This window comes from Prionailurus viverrinus, chromosome E2 (genome assembly GCF_022837055.1).
Source record: "Prionailurus viverrinus isolate Anna chromosome E2, UM_Priviv_1.0, whole genome shotgun sequence".
In the NCBI taxonomy this organism is placed as follows: Eukaryota; Metazoa; Chordata; class Mammalia; order Carnivora; family Felidae; genus Prionailurus; species Prionailurus viverrinus.
Window position 1 is genome coordinate 51,632,742 of NC_062575.1, and position 20,710 is coordinate 51,653,451.

Here is a 20,710-nt window from a genome sequence, read left to right on the forward strand (position 1 = left end):
GGGGGCCAAGGACATCCCAGTGGCTTCTAGACCCTTATTCCCTTCTTCAGGAACACAGAGACCCCCGCCCCTCTCTCCCTCCAAAGCCACAATGAACTGAGTACTCGCTGGTTTTGCTGGCCCGGCATCCACTCCCCTTTCTCTGGAAACTGCCCCTGACTCCCTCTGGGAGAAGCCCAAACCCACTCCCAGTTTTAGGTGCTGGCATTCAGCCCAGAGATTTTCCCCAGCATTTCAGAAAAAGGGGTCCTCTCTTTCCTTTGCTTTGTGAATGGGACACGAACCTGGAGCCACTGAGGCCATCTCCTCCCCAGAGGAGGAGAAAGAGGACAGCACAAAGAAACACAGGGCCCAGGGATGGGACGGTGACTTCCAGGCATTGTCTGAGTTCCTGAATCTAGCTGAGCTTGAAGCCATCTACTTCCGGAGCGCTTGGGTATCTGCCCGTTCGAGCACGATTCTGTTGCTTGCAAACGAGAGCGGGGTTTCTTGACAAACAGCAAGAGACAGGGGCTGCAGGCAGCCCGCCAGGGCAAGTGCAGAGAAGAGGTATGAAGGTACGAACATGCATATGTGGAACGAGACACCAGCATCACAGAAAAAAGGCTGGAAGGACATACACAGATAGGCCTTCTGCACGGAACGACCGTCACAGAAACCAGCTTTCTTTGAAAAATAAGGCAAGTTCCTTTTAACTCCTTTCTGTCCTCAGTTTCTTTCGTGACCACGACACAGGGGGCCCTTGCCGCCCTCGGGGTCAAGCCTACACGTGTTAACGGGGCCCTGAGGGAGCTGTCCCTGCAGAGCCATCCAATCTCTTCCCTTGACACTTCCGGTTCCACCACCTACATTTCAGCCGTGCCAGCCTCCTGGAAGTTCCCCTTGTTCACACCTTGACCCTGGCACGTGCTGTTACCTGTGCCTCCATCTTGCCACTTTGTCTGGCTCGCTCTTCCTTGAGCCCTGAGCCATCCGCCTGTCCTGGACGCCCTCCCCATACCCCAGACTGGCTAAGGACCCTCCCGCCCCAGGCTCCCCTGGTCCAGCACTGACCACTTTGGCTCATCACTGCCTGAGGACTAATACCTAGCACAGGACCCAAGACGGGGGAGATTCCAGGAAGTGCGGGGTGGACGAATGAGACAGAGATGACTAAACAAGGTACGGACAGGGTTTGTTTCACTTCTGGGTCCCTAGCACCTGGCACAGAGCATGGAATAAAAAAATGTTCACAGGAGGTATGCTGAAAGAATGAGACCGAAAGTAAAAAGTCTGAGATATAGAAAGATACCAGCTCCATAAGAAAAAGACGCATTATTCAATCAATGCTGTTGGGACAACTGGACAGCCAACTATGAGAGAAAATAGGAAGGATCCCTACCTCACACCTAATACCCAAATAAAGTGCAAGCTGCATCGAAAACTTAAACATGTACGTACACAAATAAGACTATAAAACTACTAGAAGAAAACTTAAGAGAAATCACTGACAATCTAGAAACAAATAATCTTTCTACGTATGCCACAAAACCTAAAGGTTATAAAAGAAAAAATGAATAGATTTCACTAAGGTTAAAAAAAAAAGCACAAACGTTTTACACAGTAAACAACAACAACAAAAAGACAAAATACACAAAGTCAAATGACAGTGTTGGAAAAAAAAAGATTTGCTAACTTTCATACAGAAAGAGCTCCTACAAATTAATTAGACAAAGACCCCAACGACTTGCTAGAAAAACGGGCCAATACTACGAGACTGATTACCGAAAAATTCAAATGACTTTTAACCAGGTGAGAAGACGCATAACTTTGTTCACGACGAAGTAAATATTAAAAGTACACACGAGGGGCACCTGGGTGGCGCAGTCGGTTAAGCGTCCGACTTCAGCCAGGTCAGGATCTCGCGGTCCGGGAGTTCGAGCCCCGCGTCAGGCTCTGGGCTGATGGCTCAGAGCCTGGAGCCTGTTTCCGATTCTGTGTCTCCCTCTCTCTCTGCCCCTCCCCCGTTCATGCTCTGTCTCTCTCTGTCCCAAAAATAAATAAACGTTGAAAAAAAAAATTAAAAAAAAAAAAAAAAGTACACACGAGAGGGCTGCCCGGGGGCGGGGGGGGGGGGGGGGGGGGGGGCTCAGTCCGTGAAGCGTCCAGCTCTTGATTTCGGCTCAGGTCAAGATCTCACGGTTCGTGGGTTCGAGCCCCACGTCGGGCTCCACGCTGATAGTGCGGAGCCTGCTTGGGATTCTCTCTCCCTCTCTCTCTGCCCCTCGCTCACTTGCGTGTGTGCACACTCTCTCTCTCAAAATAAATAAATAAAACATTTAAAAAAAAAACTACAAATGAGGAACTGATTTCCAACTCTTGGATTGGAGAAGATCGACAAGTGTCCTAGCCCTGTGTGTGGAGGAGGGGGAGGGGATCTTGCCACTGGATGAGGAGCTGACTCCGGGCGGAAAAGCAGCATCCCAGCTCACATTCCCACAGACCCACGCCCAGGAATAACTACAGGGAGACACCCTCGCGTGGGTAGCCAAACTAGCGACCCTCGCGTCTTGCTGCTCCTGTATACTCCTAACGACTTTTGAAAAAACTTAGCACACTCTTGACATCCTTCGAAGACTGTCATATCCATTTTTCCATCCTAGGCTAAAATAACTGCGAACAGCATGAACTTCTGGCTCAGGATGTGAGAGAAATTGGCATTTTATTTTATTTTACGTGAAAAAGAATTTTTTTAATGTTTGTTTATTTTTGAGAGAGACAGAGGATGCAAGTGGGTTAGGGGCAGAGGGAGAGGGAGACACAGAATCCAGAGCAGGCTCCACGCTCCGAGCGGTCAGCACAGAGCCCGACGCGGGGCTCGAACCCACGAGCTGTGAGATCATGACCTGAGCCGAAGTTGGACGCTCAACCGACTGAGCCACCCAGGCGCCCCAAGATATTGACATTTTAAAACAAATCTGTTACACTGTTCTTTTTAGCACAGGCAGAGGACTAATAAGCCCACGGAAACCTTAACAGCCACCATCGGTCATCTTAAAATCCGCCAACTAGCTGCTCTTCAGCTGTGCTCACACAGTTCCTTGTTGTCCTGGAAAGTTCAGTCTACGCTGTATTCTGCTTTCTCTACAAAATTTTCTCCTGACATGTTTTTATGCTCAAATGTCCTATTAAATTCCTCTGAAACAAACAAACACACAAAAAGTGTGTCTATAACTTAGAATCAAAATGTGATATTAATGAAAACTTTTCTCTCACACTGAGGTATCATTATAATTACCATTGGTATACCAGCGATCCAAACAGCACGTGTTACACAATTTGATGCATGATTATTAAACATAAAGAGTAAATCTGGGGGGGGGGGGCGCCTGGGTGACTCAGTTGGTTAAGTGACCGACGTCCGCTCAGGTTATGCTCCGACAGTTCGTGGGTTCAAGCCCCGCGTCAGACTCTGTGCTGGCAGCTCGGAGCCTGGAGCCTGCTTTGGATTCTGTGTCTCCCTCTTTCCCTGCCTCTCACCTGCTCACGCTCTGTCTCTTTCTCTCTCTCAAAATTAATAGACGTTAAAAAAAATTTTTTTTTAAGAGTAAATTTTTATGGGTGAAGGGAGTCAAAAGGTACAAACTTACAGTCATTAAAAAAATGTATTTATTTTTATCTTTTTAGGTAGGCTCGATGCCCAACATGGGGCGTGAACTCACGACCCTGAGATCAAGAGTCGCAAGCTATACCAACTAAGCCAACCAGGCACCCCCACCCCCAAATTCTTTTTCTTGACCAAAGACGCACGCCCTACTACAGTGGGCTGGGAAATGTGTTTCTGTCATTGATATTTCAAATTGTTCTCTTGTGATCCTGGAGGTTTCTACACGTGGAGTAACGCATCAGCATCATCGTGTGATCAGAAAGGGGGAAGACATTTCTTTTTTTTTTTTCTTTCCAAAGCTTTGCTTATTTATTTAAAGTGAAATCATTTTCTTTTTAAGTTTATTTATTTTGAGAGAGAGTGCGAGCGCCTGTGGGGGAAGGGCAGAGAGAGATGGAGAGAGAATCCCAAGCAGCCTCTGCACCATCAGCACAGAGCCCGTCAGGGGCTCGATCCCACGAAACGAACCGTGAGATCATGACCTGAGCCGAAATCAAGAGTCAGATGCTCGGGGCGCCTGGATGGCTCCGTTGGTTAAGCATCCCACTCCTGATCTCAGGTCCGGTCATGATCTCGTGGTTCGTGAGTTTGAGCCCCACATTGTGCTTTGTGCTGCTGACAATGCAGAGCCTGCCTGGGATTCTCTCTCTCTCCGTTCTCTGCCCCTCCCCACCCCCCAAAAAATAAATAAATAAATAAATAAATAAATAAATAAATAAATAAATAAAAACCAGTTGGATGCTTAACTGACTGAGCCACCCAAGAGCCCCATTCCAAGATTTTATTTAAATTTAAGTTAGTTAACATATAGCGTAGCATTGTTTTCAAGAGTAGAATCTAGTGATGCATCAGAAGACACTTCTGTTCATACTTCTCCCCTATCTTCTGGAGAGCAGGGTCATTGGAAAGGGAAGAAAGGAAGGAAAACCGAGCATATTCGTCAGGCAAGTCGGGTGAGATTGTGGAGATCTAGAAAGAATTTCTAGAAGGAGTGTGGGGGTGGGGTGGATGAGGGATACGTGTCCCTTGGCTCGGAGTCTGCCTGCCAAGTGCCACATAAGCCGGAATGGCTTAAAAATGCTGATGGCAGCATTCTTTGGATAAGCATAACCCAGAGATAACCTAAAAGTCCACCAACAGGGGCCTGGGACATCCACACTATGCACTAACTGCTGTGAGGAAAAGTGTGGGATAGATTTTCAAAGTAGGCTGTAAACAAGGACAAAATTGGGCACAAAACAGGGCGAATTAATATACTGCCAGTTATGTGAATTAAACACACACATACCTAGACTGGGCTGGGTTGTGTGCACAAGACCTCTGGAAGGTGGCTGTGACCTCTGGTGTCTCCCTCTCTGACCTCTGACCTCCTACTCTTCCATTCACCCTCTGGCCCAGCTACAGACACGGCCACATTATTCCTGAAACCCCTTCGGCATGCTCTGGCCTCAGGGTCTTTGTACTCCCTGTGACTTACGCCTGAAACACACTTCTCCAAATATTCACACGTCTGCACGTTACTCAAGTCTCTAATCAAACATTCACCTCCTCAGAGAGGCTTTCCTAAACCCAGCCTCATGTGTCCCTTCGCCCGTTACACCTAAGCCTTCTTCCCTGCTTCACTCTTTCCTACTTAGTCCCACCTGACACAGAATAGATTTTACTTTCTTACCTTGTTTAATATCTGTTTCCTGGCAGAATCTCAACTCTATAGGGCGGCAGAGACTTGGGTCTCTTACTAAACGGATACAGCCCCTAGGGCCTGCCAAGTAGTAAGGATTCAGCGAGTATTTCCTAATGAACAAAGGAGAGAAGCAAGACAGGCGACAGGCAGGCAGACAAGGATGGGAAACGTGTGTACTTTCCACCATATTCAATCCTTCTGTCCACCTGAATTTTTCTATCATGTGCATTAATGATGATCATGATGGGATGAAGTTAGAAATCAATAACAGAAAGCAATCTAAAAGGGCCCCAATATTTGGAAACTAGACAGCCACTTCTAAATAACCCGCGGGTCAAAGAAGGAATCACTGGAGAAACTGGAAAATATACAGAACCGAATGACAATGTAGATACAACACATCAAATTTTATTGGATGCATCTCAAGTAGTGCTTAGAGGGAAATTTTATTTATTCATTCATTCATTCATTCATTCATTTTTGAGAGAGAGCGAAAGAGCGTGAGCAGGGTAGGGGCAGAGAGAGAGGGAGACACAGAATCTGAAGCAGGCTCCAGGCTTCGAGCTGTCGGCACGGAGCCCGACGCGGGGCTCAAACCCACAAACCAGGGGATCATGACCTGAGCTGATATTGGACACATCGGACACACAACCGAGCCACCCAAGCGCCCCTAGGGAAATTTATATTTAAATACTTACATAGAAAAGAAGAAAGTTTAAAAACAATAATCTAGGGACACCTGGGCAGTCCAGTTGATTAAGCAACTGACTTCAGCCCAGGTCATGATCTCACGGCTTGTGGGTTTGAGCCCTACATTGGGCTCTGTGCCGACAGCTCAGAGCCTGGAACCTCCTTCGGGTTCTGTGTCTCCCTCTCTCTGCCCCTCCCCCAATGCACGCTCTGTATCTGTCTCTCTCTCTCAAAAATAAATATGCATTAAAAAAATGTTTACACAATAATCTAAGGTTAAAAAAGGGCAAATTAAACCCAAAGCAAATAGATAGAAGACAATAAGGATAACAGAAGAAATCAATGAGGGGCACCTGGGTGGCTCAGGTCATGACCTCGCGGTCCGTGAGTTCGAGCCCCGCGTCGGGCTCTGTGCTGACCGCTCAGAGCCTGGAGCCTGCTTCAGATTCTGTGTCTCCCTCTCTCTGACCCTCCCCTGTTCATGCTCTGTCTCTCCCTGTCTCAAAAATAAATAAACATTAAAAAAATTAAAAAAAAAAAAAGAAGAAATCAATGAAATAGAAAACAGGCAAGTGAGAGGAAAATAACAAGACCAAAGGTGATTTTTTTGATATATATGTTTATAAACCACTAGCAGGACAAGTGATCAAGAGTAAAGAAAAAACAAAAACAGGGGCGCCTGGGTGGTGCAGTCGGTTAAGCGTCCGACTTCAGCCAGGTCACGATCTCGCGGTCCGTGAGTTCGAGCCCCTCGTCGGGCTCTGGGCTGATGGCTCGGAGCCTGGAGCCTGTTTCCGATTCTGTGTCTCCCTCTCTCTCTGCCCCTCCCCCGTTCATGCTCTGTCTCTCTCTGTCCCAAAAATAAATAAAAACGTTGAAAAAAAATTTTTTAAAAATAAAAAAAAAAAAAAAGAAAAAACAAAAACATAAAATACCACTGTCCAGGATGAAAGAGGAGATTTGTCAAGCTCAGAGCTGAGCATGAAGCCTGCTCAAGATTCTCTCTCTCTCTCTCTCTCTCTCTCTCTCTCTCTCTCCTTCTGCCCCTCTCCCCCATTCACACACACTCACTCTCTAAAAATAAAAGCAAAAACAAAACAAAAAACCCATAATTTATGAAAATTGACACAAAGAAGTAGAAAACCTGAATAGTCCTATAACTAGTAAGGACACTGAATGTTATTAAAAACCTTCCCTTAAAGAAAACTGAAAGCCACGATGGACGTTTATATCAAATATTTAAGGAGGAAATCGTTCCAATTTTACACAAAATCTTGCAGAAAATAGAGAATAAGGGAACATTTTCCCAATTGTTTAATGAGGGAAGCAAAACCATGATATTAAAATCTGTCAAAGACATCACAAGAAAATAAAATTACATAATACATTACTCATGACCGCAGATGTTAAAAAAAAAAAACAAAAAAAAACCCCAAAAACCTCTTTAGGAAAATGTTGGCAAATCAAAGCCAGCAATATATAAAAAGGATAACACACCATGACCAAGTGGCATATTTATCCAGGACTACAAGACTGATTTAACAGTCTTTTAAAAAGTCAATAATTTGTGGGGAGACTGGGTGGCTCGGTCGGTTAAGTATCTGACTTCAGCTCGGGTCACGATCTCGTGGTTTGTGGGTTTGAGCCCCACACTGGGCTCTGTGCCGACAGTGCAGAGCCTGCTTGGGATTCCGCCTCTCTCTCTCTCTCTCTCTCTCTCTCTCTCTCCCTGCCCCTCCCCCACTTGTGTGTGCGCACTCTCCCTCTCTCAAAACAAAAAACTTTTAAAAAATAATAAAAATTTAAAAATCAATATTTTAATTCGTAGCGGTAATAGAATCGTGGTTGCCAGCCGCCAAGACAGCCCCCAATAATCTCTGTCTCCTGGCATTTACACCCCCGCAGTGTCCCTTCCCACATGACACTAGGGTCGGTCTGTGCGCCCAGCCGAATATGACGCAGCTGGTGGTGGATCACTTTTATAACCACAATTACGTTATACAGACACCGACTCTTCAGTCTGGGACGCGCTCACTCTTGGATCACTCTCTCTGGGGGCAGCCAGCTGCCAGATCACGGGTCGCCCTGAGGAGAGGTCCATGTGCAGAGCAACTGAGCTCTTGGGCCAACAGCAAGTGAGAAACAGACCTACCAGCGGCCGTGTGAGTGAGTCAGCTAGGAAGCCCACCTTCCAGCACCCGGCCAGCCTTCCGCTTGAGAGACTCAGAGCCAGAAGCACTCAACGAGGCCCCACCCCAATTCCCCGATTCTCGAGAACTGGGTGTGCTAATAATAAGGGTTTATTACCGCATGAAAAAGTACTCGACATCACAGTTCATCAGAGAAAAGTTTGACGCCCACTGGGCTGGCTAAAATTAAAGCAGGGCAAACAATGATTATTGGCAAGGATGTGGAACGGCTAGACCCACGCGGGAAAACTCTTTGGCAGCTTCATATCAAGTTAAGAATACCTTTATCTTTATCATACGACTCAGACATCTCACTCCTGGCTATCTCCCCAAAAGGAATGCAAACATACTCCTATAGAGACTCGTTCAAGAAGGTTTACAGTCGCTTTCCTGGTAACAGCAACAACAAAAAAGGGACATCCAAGTGCCCATCACTAAGAGAGTAGATAAAGTGCAGCATGTTTATATATTGGAATAAAGGAACACATAAAACAGCAGGAAGAGAAACAAATCACTGATACACGCAGCTGAAAGATCGCTCAAGCATCATGTGGATAAAAGCTAGACACTAAGTTCCTATTACCTGATTCCATTTAGATGAAGCTAATGATGATCGTGAGAGAAGTCATACAGGGTGACAGAACAGGAAAGGAAAGAACTTCCAGGGGTGATGGAAACTTTTTTTTTTTTTAATGTTTTATTTATTTTTGAGAGAGACAGAGTATGAGCGGGGGAAGGGCAGACAGAGAGGGAGGCAGAATCCGAGGAAGGCTCCAGGCTCTGAGCTGTCAAGCACAGAGCCTGACGGGGGGCTCGAACTCGTGAACCCCGTGTGAGATCATGACCTGAGCCGAAGTCGGACGTTTAACCGACTGAGCCACCCAGGCGCCCCGGAACTGTTTTAGATCTTGGAAGCTGGTTATATAGGTACATGCATTTATCGGTGCTAATTAAACTACACATTTCAGATCTGTACACTGCATTTACAGAGGCGGTATTAACAAAGAACATGCAAAAACTAAAATAATGAAACGTAAGAGGAGGAGTTTGGGAGGCCAGGGGCTGATTTCTTATTCTGTATTGCCCCAGGGGACTTGTTTCTTTCTCTCTCTGAAACATTTCCCTACTCATAAAACCAGAATGATCATATAAACTCCCTAATAAAGTGGCTAATATCATTTGTTGAGATCACAGAAAGCATAATAAATGAAAACTGCTATTGGTTAAGAAATTATTATAAAGAGTAAATAGCTTCGAGCCGGTCCCTGCCCTGGACGCCCTTCCCTGGATGTGTTCCAGCCAGCTGAAAGCCCACCCCAACACTGCTCCAGGGGATACGGGATTTGTGGTGCCTCAGGCGGGGCGGCACCTTCCTCCCACGGACTGACCCCATCCTCTACCACTGCCTCCGGGGCCCGCAGGGACGCACACTGCACCTGTCACCGGAGGAAACACGACTGGCTCTGTCTACCAAGCGACTGGGGGAATCCCACCTCCCCAACACGGGGTCCAAAGGATTCAGTAGTGGGGAACCCTGCCCTTCAGACTGGCCAATCAGACTGCCTTCCTCGGACTGCGGTGATTGGCTCAAGGACGGGGGTGTGAGCGAACCTGAACCACCGATTCAGCCTGGGAATTTGGGCGGAACTGCTGGGAAGAAGGACCTCTCTGCACCCCTGGAGTCACCAGGCAGGTGATTAATAGCCTCAGATGTCGGCTCCCAGAGAGCAGGGATTTTTGTCTGCTCTGTCGACTGCTGAGTTAGTTAAACCTCCTAGAATAGTTTTGTCTGCTCTGTCGACTGCTGAGTTAGTTAAACCTCCTAGAATACAGCAGGTACCAGGCAAAGATTTGTTGAGTGAACTATACAAGCCTGTCCTTGTCCCAGAAAACAATCCCACCTCTAGATCCCACCGATGCCTGGAGAGACCACCTCAGCTTAGTACAGACAGCGCCTGGGAGTGTCAGAGGCACAAGGGAAGCAGCTAATAAAGGGACTAAGAGTGCTCTAGGGATGCCATCTGGAGTCGGGCGGTCCCGGATTCAAGTCCTGCCTCTGCTACTTACTTGCTGTGGGACCTTGGGCACGTTTCTCAACCTCTCCGCATCTCCATTTCCTCTTTCTCTTCCTGGCTAGCAGGGAAGCTGGTGCATTCAAGTCTTGTGCATGAACTGACATCAGGTTACTGAGCAGCTCTGCTCAGTTTCTTCATCCATCAAGGTAGTGTTCATGTTTAAGCCTTAGTGCTCGTGATAATTAATGATATTTTACATTATTCTTTCTTTTTTAAGATTTTTGTTTTGTTTTCAAGTAACCTCTACACCCAACGTGGGGCTTGAACTCACAACCCCAAGATCAAGGGTCGCATGCTCTACCAACTGAGCCAGCCAGGCACCCCTACTCTTTTTTTTTTTTTTTGAATGAGATTTTGTGTTTTACTTTATTTATTTTTGTATATTTCTTTTTGAAGAGGGGAGGGGCAGAGAGAGAGAGACACAGGATCTGAAGCAGGCTCTGAGCTGTCAGCACAGAGCCCGACGCAGGGCTCGAACTCACGGGACTGTGAGATCATGACCTGAGCCAAAGTCAGACGTTTAACCGACTGAGCCACCCAGGTGCCCTTATGTTATTCTTTACTGTCTTATTAACAATATCTTCTCGGGGCGCAAGACCGAGGTGGGTTTGGCAGCCGAAGGATAGCTTAGTACAGAGGGGGAGCGAGGGCGCTCCTGAGGCGGGGCGCCTGGGTGGCTCAGCCGGTTAGGTATCCGACTTCAGCTCGGGTCATGATCTTGCAGTTAGTGGGTTCAGGCCCCATGTCGGGCTCCGTGCTGACAGCTCAGAGCCTGGAGCCTGCTTCGGATTCTGGGTCTCCCTCCGTCTCTGCCTCTCCCCCGCTCACGCTCGGTCTCTCAAAAATACATAAATATTAAAAAAACTGTTTAAGAGGGGGCTCCCGAGGAAATCGCCAGCTATATGGGGGCTTAGGGGGTCTGAAGTGGGGCCAACTGGAGCTGGAGAGCAGGAAAAGAGGAGAAGCCAAGAAGCTGGAAGCGGGGTAAGACTCCAGTGAGGGGCAGAGGCACATCCTGGGGGGCGGAGACATCAGGATAGGCCTCTCAGGAAATGACTAGAGAGGCTCAAGGAGGGGTGAACAAAGAGTAGGTAAGGTTTCTTTGGGGCATAGGAAGAAAATGTCAGGACTTCTGGTCATGTTTATGTTTTGAAGGAGGAGGAGGGAAAAGGGAGGAAGGAAAAGGAAGAGTAACAAGATGAAGGAAGGGGAGGAGGAAAAGGAGAAGAAATTGGGCTTTCCTAGGCGTAGACAGCTAGAGGAGCTACCCTCTCAGCAGGCAGGTGCCATCAGCAACCCCGGATGCTGAAAGGGTGACACAGGCGCCCTCTCCTGTCCACTCAGCGTATTGCAGCCCGGGCAAATGGATTCCCGGGGATATTCCCGGGTTGCAAATCAACCAGCCCTCACAAAACGGCTTCTTAAAAAAGACTCCTGCTCAGAAGCCACGGACTAAAAACTTAACAATGTGAGCGCAAGCATAATCCAACAAATGCCTCTGCATAGGAAGGGTGGGGCTGAAAGATGAGCAGTGGGATTAAATAGAGCTGACAGCACACTTCTCTCGTTTGGCTCTCTGTGTTTCTGTTAGGTCTTTGCCAGCTCTGACCGCCCCACACAAAGAATGTCAAAACTACACTCTCACAGAGAGTTTCCAAACGTATTTAACAACGCCTGTATAAGAAAATATTTTTAGCAAGAGGGAAAATATTTTTAGCAAGAGGAAAAATATTTGGGGGGGGGGCATGAATAAACTAAACATTTTTATTTTGCTTTTTATTTTTTTAATGTTTATTTATTTGGGGGGATGCCAGTGCAAAGGGGGCAGGGGCAGAGAGACAGAGAGACAGAGAGAGAGAGGGGATCCAAACAGGCTCCATGCTAACAGCAGCGAGCCCAAGTGTGGCTGGAACTCACAAACAGCGAGATCATGACCGGAGCCGAAGTTGGACGTTCAACCGATGGGCCACCCAGGTGTCCCTAAAAATTTTATTTTTTAAATATTAATTTCACACCTTCCAGCTTTTTAACATTTTTAAGTGCACACAGTATATGTTCACAGTATTATATGTCAGCACTATGCATGACTAGGTAACTGCACACACACACACACACACACACACACACACACACACGAGGAGAACGTGCAACATGTTTCCTTAACGGGACAGCATAATAAAAGCGGCAGCTGGAGGTCACCAGTAGCAGCCTGGCTGTCATGCAACATAACTCATGTGGTGCTCTGGAGATTATAAATAGACCCCAGGGAAGTGATTTTCAAATGTTCTCTGGCCCAGGAGGATCCTCTCTGGACAGTGGTAACAATAAAAATGTCCAGCCCTTCCTTCCCCAGATGGACCCAGTCAGGACCTGCAGGTGGCACTCCTGGGCAGCTAAGGGGAGCGCCCCACACCACTCACTTCTTTCCCTTGAGATGTCTTTCAGCATAACTAGTCCTCTCGGCAGCTGTGTTTAATCTGGCGATTGGTTAGTGCTTGCATTGAATTCTGAACGTCCACTGTATGGGTCATTTCTCAAAGCTCTATTTGGCTCTTTTTCCAACTGCCTGGTAATTTCTTTTTTTCTTTTTAATTTTTTTTTTCAACATTTATTTATTTTTGGGACAGAGAGAGACAGAGCATGAACGGGGGAGGGGCAGAGAGAGAGGGAGACACAGAATCGGAAACAGGCTCCAGGCTCTGAGCCATCCGCCCAGAGCCCGACGCGGGGCTCGAACTCACGGACCGCGAGATCGTGACCTGGCTGAAGTCGGACGCTTAACCGACTGCGCCACCCAGGCGCCCCTCAACTGCCTGGTAATTTCTGATGGCACTCATGTTTTCACATCCCTCCTGATGCGTCCCTTTCATATGCAAACCCAGGTATGTTACATCCACATCTGATCGTTCTGATATCCACAATGTTTCCAGATCTCGCTCGTGGTGCCTGGTTCTCCACACAGTACGTAACTTTTTATCAGATGTGCCAGGACGCCACCTGAAGGGATTCTCCGAGGCTCAGGCAGAAAGGGGACTCCTCCAGGGAGGGCTCGTTTGTCCTTGTCAGGCGCACACAGCCTGGGTTCATTCGCAGCTTGCTGTTTCCAGGGCCTTTCAAGGAGTATAATTCAGGCCCCAAACCCACGTGAGGGACCATCAGTGGCCACAAATTCTCACAGGAGACTTTTTAAAATCTGCCTCTAGCCCTAAGGCTGTGCCTTCCTCTGCAGGGTGGGTTTTTCCTAGCTCACCCTTTCCCTCAAGGTACCCCGTTCCTGGGATCTGGTTTTGCACAAGATGGTCCCCTGCCCAGAGTTCCCACAGGATAGCTCCTGTCCCCGGGGCCACGGGACTCTGTCAACGTCCCCAGAGTGTAAGGCGGCTTCAGTACTTACTCCCCTCCTTGGCTCCTTGCTCTGGGAGGAGTCCATTTCCTTCCTTGCAAGTACCCCATGCATTTCAAAGAACGCTTTAAACATTCTGGGAAGCATCAGGTAGTAGGAGGCCCTCTCCTGAGCCACACAGCCCTCTCTCTATTTGACTCACTTTTCGTTACTCAGATAACTCTGATCCCAGCTCCTAACCAGACACACATAATAACTGCTCCGTGCTAGTTAGGAACGTGCAGGGGAAAGCCCAGATCCTTCTGCCCGTGGTAAGCCTGTGAGAGCTGGCTGAGGAAGGGGGAGCGCTACCATCGCGAGGCAGGAAGTCCTGACCGTTCTGTTCGGCTACGACAGCGGGCCAGGAGCGCACAGTGAGAAGGATCCCACCAGAAGGCTTAGCATTAGGAGGATGATGGTGATGGCGACGGGAAAAACAGTAATACACTCGACAAACGTTTCTGCGGTGCTTAAGGGCCAGGCACTGTTTAATGCTCTGTGGATATGAACTCATGGCACCGCTGTAACAATACAACATACAGACAACAAAACTGAGGCCCAGAGAAGCTAAATAACTCGCCAGGGGTCACAAAGAAAGTGGCAGAACTGGGACTCACCCACAGGCAGCCCAGCTGCAGAGGACGGGTGCTTGGTCACTGAGCCACACTGCTATTTATTGAACTTAGAACGTGCCAGGCCTTTGCTAGGGGTGTTCCTGCATGCAGCAGACCCTCCCCATCAGACCTATGAGGTAAGGAGTCTGAAACACACCTCAGGAGGCTGAACTCAAGGTGTCGGCAGGGGAGAATACCTTTCCTTGCCTCTTTCAGCTTCTAGAGACTGCCTGCATGTCTTGGCTCACGGCCCCTCCTCCGTGTTCAAGACCAGCAAGGCAGCATATTCAAATCGTTCCCTCTCCCGTCTCCCTCTTTCACCTATAAGGACCCTTATGATTACACTGGCACACCTGGATGATGCAGGACCCTCTCTCCCTGTTCCCACACCCTTGATTTCAATCACACCTGTAAAGTCCCCTTTGTCACGGAAGTTAACCCATTCGACAGGTTCCTGGGATTAGGATGTGGACAACTTTAGGGGACAATTATCCCGCCTACTGTGAGTAGTAAGTCAGGAAAAATGACCAGTATTTTAGGAATAAACACAAACAAACCGGGATTTTCCCACTGCCCAGGGACGCCCCACGGCCCCCCCAGAAGTGTCAGCAGAACACTTTGCAAGAGTGCTCCCAACATGCCTGGCATCACCAATCACCAAACGTACGTATCTCGACCTCTCCCTCACCCCACCGCAGAAATCTTTGCTTAAAAAGATCCTTGGGGCACCTGGGTGGCTCAGCCAGTTAAGTGACCGACTTCGGCTCAGGTCATGATCTCATGGTTCGTGGGTTCGAGCCCCGCGTCAGGCTCTGTGCTGACGGCTCAGAGCCTGCAGCCTGCTTCGGATTCTGTGTCTCCCTCTCTCTCTGCCCCTCCCCTGCTCACGCTCTCTCTTTCTCTCGAAAATAAACAAACATTTAAAAAAAATTTTTTTTTAATATAAATAAATAAAAAGATCCTTGCTGGCAGACAGTCTTTCCCTTGCTGTCCCGCCCTCTGCTCCTGTGCAGTGTATTCAATAAACCTCTATCTCCTCTGTTCCACTTGCGTGAACTCTTTCATCGCTGGTGCTGCTGGCCTCCACCCAACCGGGTTGCCCCACATTTGCGGGCCCTCATGGGAACCCTCTGCCATCCGGATTTTCCAGGAATTTCTTGGGACATTCCCTCGTGGACCGATTCTACCCTCCTTGGGGAACTGACTGACGGTCAAGGTTACTCCTCGGTGAGGATCCGAAGCCCCAGGGGGAACCAGCCACGCTGCCCTTGCCCGAAAGGGTGAGGGATTTCCCCTTTGGCCCTTCAGAGGGATCCTTCCCTCCATCTCCTTTCTCTCTTTGGCCCTTCGGCGGCCTAACCCTAGTGCTCCTCAGACAACTGAAGATCTCTGGCCAGGGTGGCTCCCGCGTGTGGTCGGAACGTCCGAGGGATGACAGGTTGGACTGTCCGCGCCTATGAGGGCAAAAGACCCCTTTCCTCTGCTCTCCCGCTCCCCGAGGCCTCCGTTCCCAACGACCAGCACAACTGCAGTGGCACCTCGTCCAGGGCAAATCCACACACATTATGGGCTGGTGGGGACCCGTCTCTGACCCTGGCTGACTTCAGCCACCTTGCTTCTTTTGGGTCCCCCCCTTTTCTTCCTTTGTTCCTGTGGATCCGGCCACCATCTTGATCTATGGGGAAAGCATGTTGCTACACGTCTGAGTGAATCCAACAATTCCATGTACGAGGCACGGTTCAACAAGGATTCCGGCTCATACCACTGGAGGGTCCCCTCCCCCTAAATCCCGTGGACCTGGCCACCGAGGAATTTCACTCCAATCGCCTATCAGCATGTTAATCGAATACCGTGCTCTGGTCCGTAACGGCACAGAACCCCTGATGGGCCGACAAGTGTAGGCAGGGACGGCGCCCCCCAACCCCGCTTCAGCTTGAAGCAGCTACTGAGGATGAGGCCTCTCCCCTAAATGCCAAAGACCTGTCATTGTGGATCTGTCAGCGGGGAATGGAGAGGCCCCTTTTAGGCAACGGGCTTGAGCAGTGGAAAAGCAAGTAAGCGAAAAGGGCCCGTAGGGACCACTGGACTGAATGCACACAGGCTCACGAGGTGACCCACCTCAGAACATCCACAGGCCCCAGCTGACCGATGGGCTACTTAACTGGGCACCCGTATGGAACAAGGGACATTCCATACCTTCCCATACCTCCTCCCTCTCCCCCCTTAGCGATAGCCCCCCACCACGGCCGCGGAGCAGCCGGTCTCTCTTTTGCTGCCCCCTTACAGTGTGTGTCCGATAAACTTCTATCTCCCCAAGTAAGTAAGTAAAAAAATCATAAAGTAAAAAGATCCTTGCCTCCCCAACATAGCGTATCATCGATGACTTATGCTTCTTGTATTCACTGTTCTTTCCTCAGAAGTACGTGTCTACCACTCCGGCCTCCGTTGTGAGAACACAGCCAGGCCCACCCTGCTGAGTCCAAAGCATCTCAGCCAAAGGCGCAGATGCTGGATGTGCTGGTCAGCGCCCGGAGGCCTGACCCAGGAGAACGCACAGCTGCCGCAGGATCTGGAAAATTCTGCTCACACAGGCTGGGGGCCACGGCAAGGGGAAAACAGCAAAGGGAAAATACCAAACGACACGATTTTTAGAGTGTAAATACAGAAGAAGTCCGTGCACTCTAACGCCTAACAGCACCTCTAACTAAATCTACCCCAAGCTGAATTCCTGGTCTTTTCTGTCCAACCTGCCCCCCTGGAAGTCATGTCACACCCGATCCAGGGGAGATCGTGCCAGCGCCGCCTTCCAAACAAATCTACTGGGTATTCATTACTAAGGGGAAGAGGAAAGGTTCTTTTAGTGGTCACCACCTTAACCAAGGGATCCAAGTTACCATCACAAATGACGGAACAGACAGACATCAGGAGCCCCCTGAGGTGATGTCTTTAGGGCACACTGTCGTGTCTGTGGTGCTCCTGCCAAAGATGCTCAGTGTGAATCAAATCAGAGGGAGCAATCAGAAAACTCCAGACTGTGAGGCACTCTGGGACAACTGGCTTGGATTCTTCCAAATGTCAACGTCATGAAAAGAAAGAAGGAAAGAAAGAAAGAAAGAAAGAAAGAAAGAAAGAAAGAAAGAAAGAAAGAAAAGAAAAGAAAAGAATGCCATCATAGAGCAGGATCAGCAAACTTTTTCTGAAAAGGCCACGGCGTAAATATTTTAGACCTGTGGGCCCTAAAACCCAACTCTGCAGCCACAGACAATATGCTGTGTGCCAATAAAACTTTATTTACAAAGACAGGCAGTGGGCTGGATTGCTAAACCACGTCATAGATTAAAGGATACTAAGGAGGCATGACAATCAGGCGCAGTGCGTGATCCTTGAGCAGACCCTAGATTAAAAATAATAATAAACCACTAAAAAGGACGTTTTGGGGATAACTGGAGAAATCAGTTATGTATTAAATATGTATTAAATATTAGCTATGTATTAAATATTAGCTATATATTAAGTAATATTGCTATCAATATCATTGTTATCAATGTTAAGTTTGTGACATCGGTGCTGCGTTATATACGAGAATGTCTTTGTTGTTAGGAAACACAGACTACAATATTTATGTCCGCAACTTATTTTCAAATTGTTTAGAAAAAGAAGCGTGTGTATACATATGCACACGCATATATATATGAGAGCGAAACAAGGCAAACTTGTGGAAAGCTAATAACCGATGAACTAGATGGTAAAGGGTATATAACTGATGATCATACCATTCTTCCTTTTTTTCTTAAATAACTTAAGCTTTTTGTTTTGTTAAGTGTATTTCTTTATTTTCAGTGATCTCTACACCCAACACGGAAGGACTCACAATCCTGAGATCAGCATCTGAAGCACCAGCCAGGTGCCCCTACACCATTCTCTCTTTCAACTGCTCTGCGGGTTTGACATTTTTAAAGTGCTTTTGTTTTCTTTTTAATTTATTTTTGAGGGAGAGAGACAGAGCGTGAGCGGGGGAGGGGCAGAGAGAGAGAGAGAGAGAGACAACAGAATCCGAAGCAGGCTGCAGGCTCTGAGCGGGCAGCACAGAGCCCGACACGGGGCTCGAACCCACCAACTGTGAGATCACGACCTGAGCCGAAGTCGGCGGCCAACCCATTAAGCCACCCGGGCGCCCCTGGGTTTGCCAGGTGAAAAAACATCTCCAGAAACGGCGTCCTCCTCCCCACTCACCTTCTACCTAGAGTACTGTGGTCAACTCCTCCCTGCAGCCACCTTTACCCTAAGATTGCCAAAAGGCTCCTGTTAAAATATAACTCAGATCCTGTCCCTCCTTTGCTGATACCTTCCAGGGAGTCCCACCCACTCAAAAGGAAAACCAAAGCACTGCAGTGGCCCACGGGCCCTGGGCAACTTGCCCCCACCTTTCCACCCTCAGTTTCCTCTCTACCCTGTCTCTTTGCTCAGCCACACTGGCTTCCTCACTGCTTGTCAAACGTTATCAGGCAAACTCTCACCTCAGGGCCTTTGCAAGTGCAGGAATGTTCTTTCTCCAGAGAACTGCACTGCTGGCTCCCTCCTCTCCCCATATTCTCACTGAGGTCTCCCTGCTGCCTTCTCTAAACTTACAACCGTTCCCCCAGACAGTTCTTTTGCAGCCCTGATGCTTCCTCCAGAGCAAGTACTGCTATCTACTAGAATTCATAGTTTAACTACTTATTTTACGATCTGCCTCCCCCTGCCCCCGCCCCAAGAATGCAAAATCCCCAAGGCCAAGATTCTGTGCCTTTTCTTCTTTTCTGCATCCATAACATCTACACAACAGCCTTTGCTCAGTACCACAGACTGACTTAACATTTTACAGCCATTTACTCCTCACAACCGAAGTGTTCTTGCCAGCATAAATGGACACGTAGCGTACCCACAAAATGGGAATAATTCTGTGAGGATGCAATGCCAGGAGGCCTGTGAAGTGCTCAGCATAGAGCCTGGCACAAAGTGAGTGCCCATGAAATGTTGCTATTATACAATGCCCGCTGCACAGAAGACTGAGGCTCTGAGTGACCTGGCCAGGAAGGCGTGGGGCCCAGATTAGAAGCGATGTCAGTCTGACCCAAGAAGCCACTTCCTAAACCACGGTGCTAAGACACAGTGTTGGGGAGAAAGGCAGTGGGAGAACCCAGAAACTAGCGCGGGCAATCCAGAGGGCAGGGTTTTGTAAGTCCTGACTCTGGCCCAAACTCCCATGTGTGACCTCGGCAATTCCCTTCTGGTCTCGAGGCCTCAATGTTCTCTGCTGTAAACTGGGGGAGTCATTTCCCTTCCCCGACAGGGGGATGTAACAGTGCCAGGGTCAAAAGAGAGAAGTGATAGGGGAGCACTCTGGTAGCTGTGAAACCCGACGCTTTTCCATTCTAAGATCTGCACCTCTGGCAGAGGCCTCACAAAATACCAAAGCACCAAGAATTCTAGGCCCTGGAAAACAAACTTTAGGTACCCAAACTTATAAGGACGGCCTGGCAAACGACCCGGTCAAGTCTCTCCTTGGCCCCGCCCCTAGTTCCTCTCAGTCCCAGAATGTCCCGCCCATATTACTACTGCCCCCTACACTACGGGCTCGTCTCGACGTCAGTCTTCACGTGCTCTCTTCCTCTATTGGCTGATATTCCTAACTCGGGCGAGGGCGCCCTGCCCTGCCCCCTGCCCCACGGCCGTTCTTACTATTGGGCTACCCGCATGCCCCTCTTCCACGAACCCTCCTTATTGGCTGTAGAGCTTTGCCGGTTCGGGCTGTGATTGGTTGGAAACAGAAGTCCATCCCCTGAGCAACCACCAGAGAGGGGTTGGAGAATGGAAAGGTTGGAGAGATGTGGGGGTCAAACTCACGCTGAGCGGGCGGGAGGCAGATATAGGTCTTGAAGAACTCGCTTCGGCGGGCGGCCTCCTTAATGCGGTTGGCAAGCGGCTTGCTGACCTGCCGAATTCCCAGGTATAGCAGCTTCGCCATAGGGAACGCGCCTACCACCATCTTGGCGGTCGCACGGGGCACGCGCAACCTTGCGGACTGGGCGGGGCGCCTCGGATCTCTCCCTCCTCCCCCGCCCGTCCGTCTCCGTGCGTGCGTGCGTACGTGCGTACGCTCGGGGAGGGGGCACTGCAGGGGCGCCCCCTGATGTCACCGCGTCGACGCTGACGCTTGACGTCCGATCGTCGAATATGCAAATAAAAAGCGGAAGTGAGGCGGGTCAGGGGGCGGAGCCGTTAAACTGCCGCTCGCGGGAGCGTGGTTGGGTTCCCACGCCCGCTTTGGCTGTTGTCACCGTGTTCTTTCGTGACGTCTTGTACTTAGGTGGCTTCCCCGCTTAAAGGAGTCTCTTAATTAGTCCTGATTAGGGCTAATGAGTCCCAAATGCACTTTCCCCGCAGGTTA

The 20,710-nt window shown here is 48.9% G+C and overlaps 1 protein-coding gene across 2 annotated transcripts in view; it reads right to left on the reverse strand.

Annotated features, from left to right (window-relative positions):
• OPA3 (outer mitochondrial membrane lipid metabolism regulator OPA3) overlaps positions 1–20,710 on the reverse strand; it is a 71,722-nt gene extending 51,012 nt beyond the window's left edge. The window contains exon 1 of one of the 2 annotated variants that reach the window (XM_047834526.1): positions 20,167–20,710. In XM_047834526.1, coding sequence (XP_047690482.1) covers positions 20,167–20,308 — 142 coding nt within the window. In that variant the 5' untranslated portion in view covers positions 20,309–20,710. The remainder of the gene's footprint in view (positions 1–20,166) is intronic. The other variant, XM_047834525.1, reaches the window with a different exon arrangement.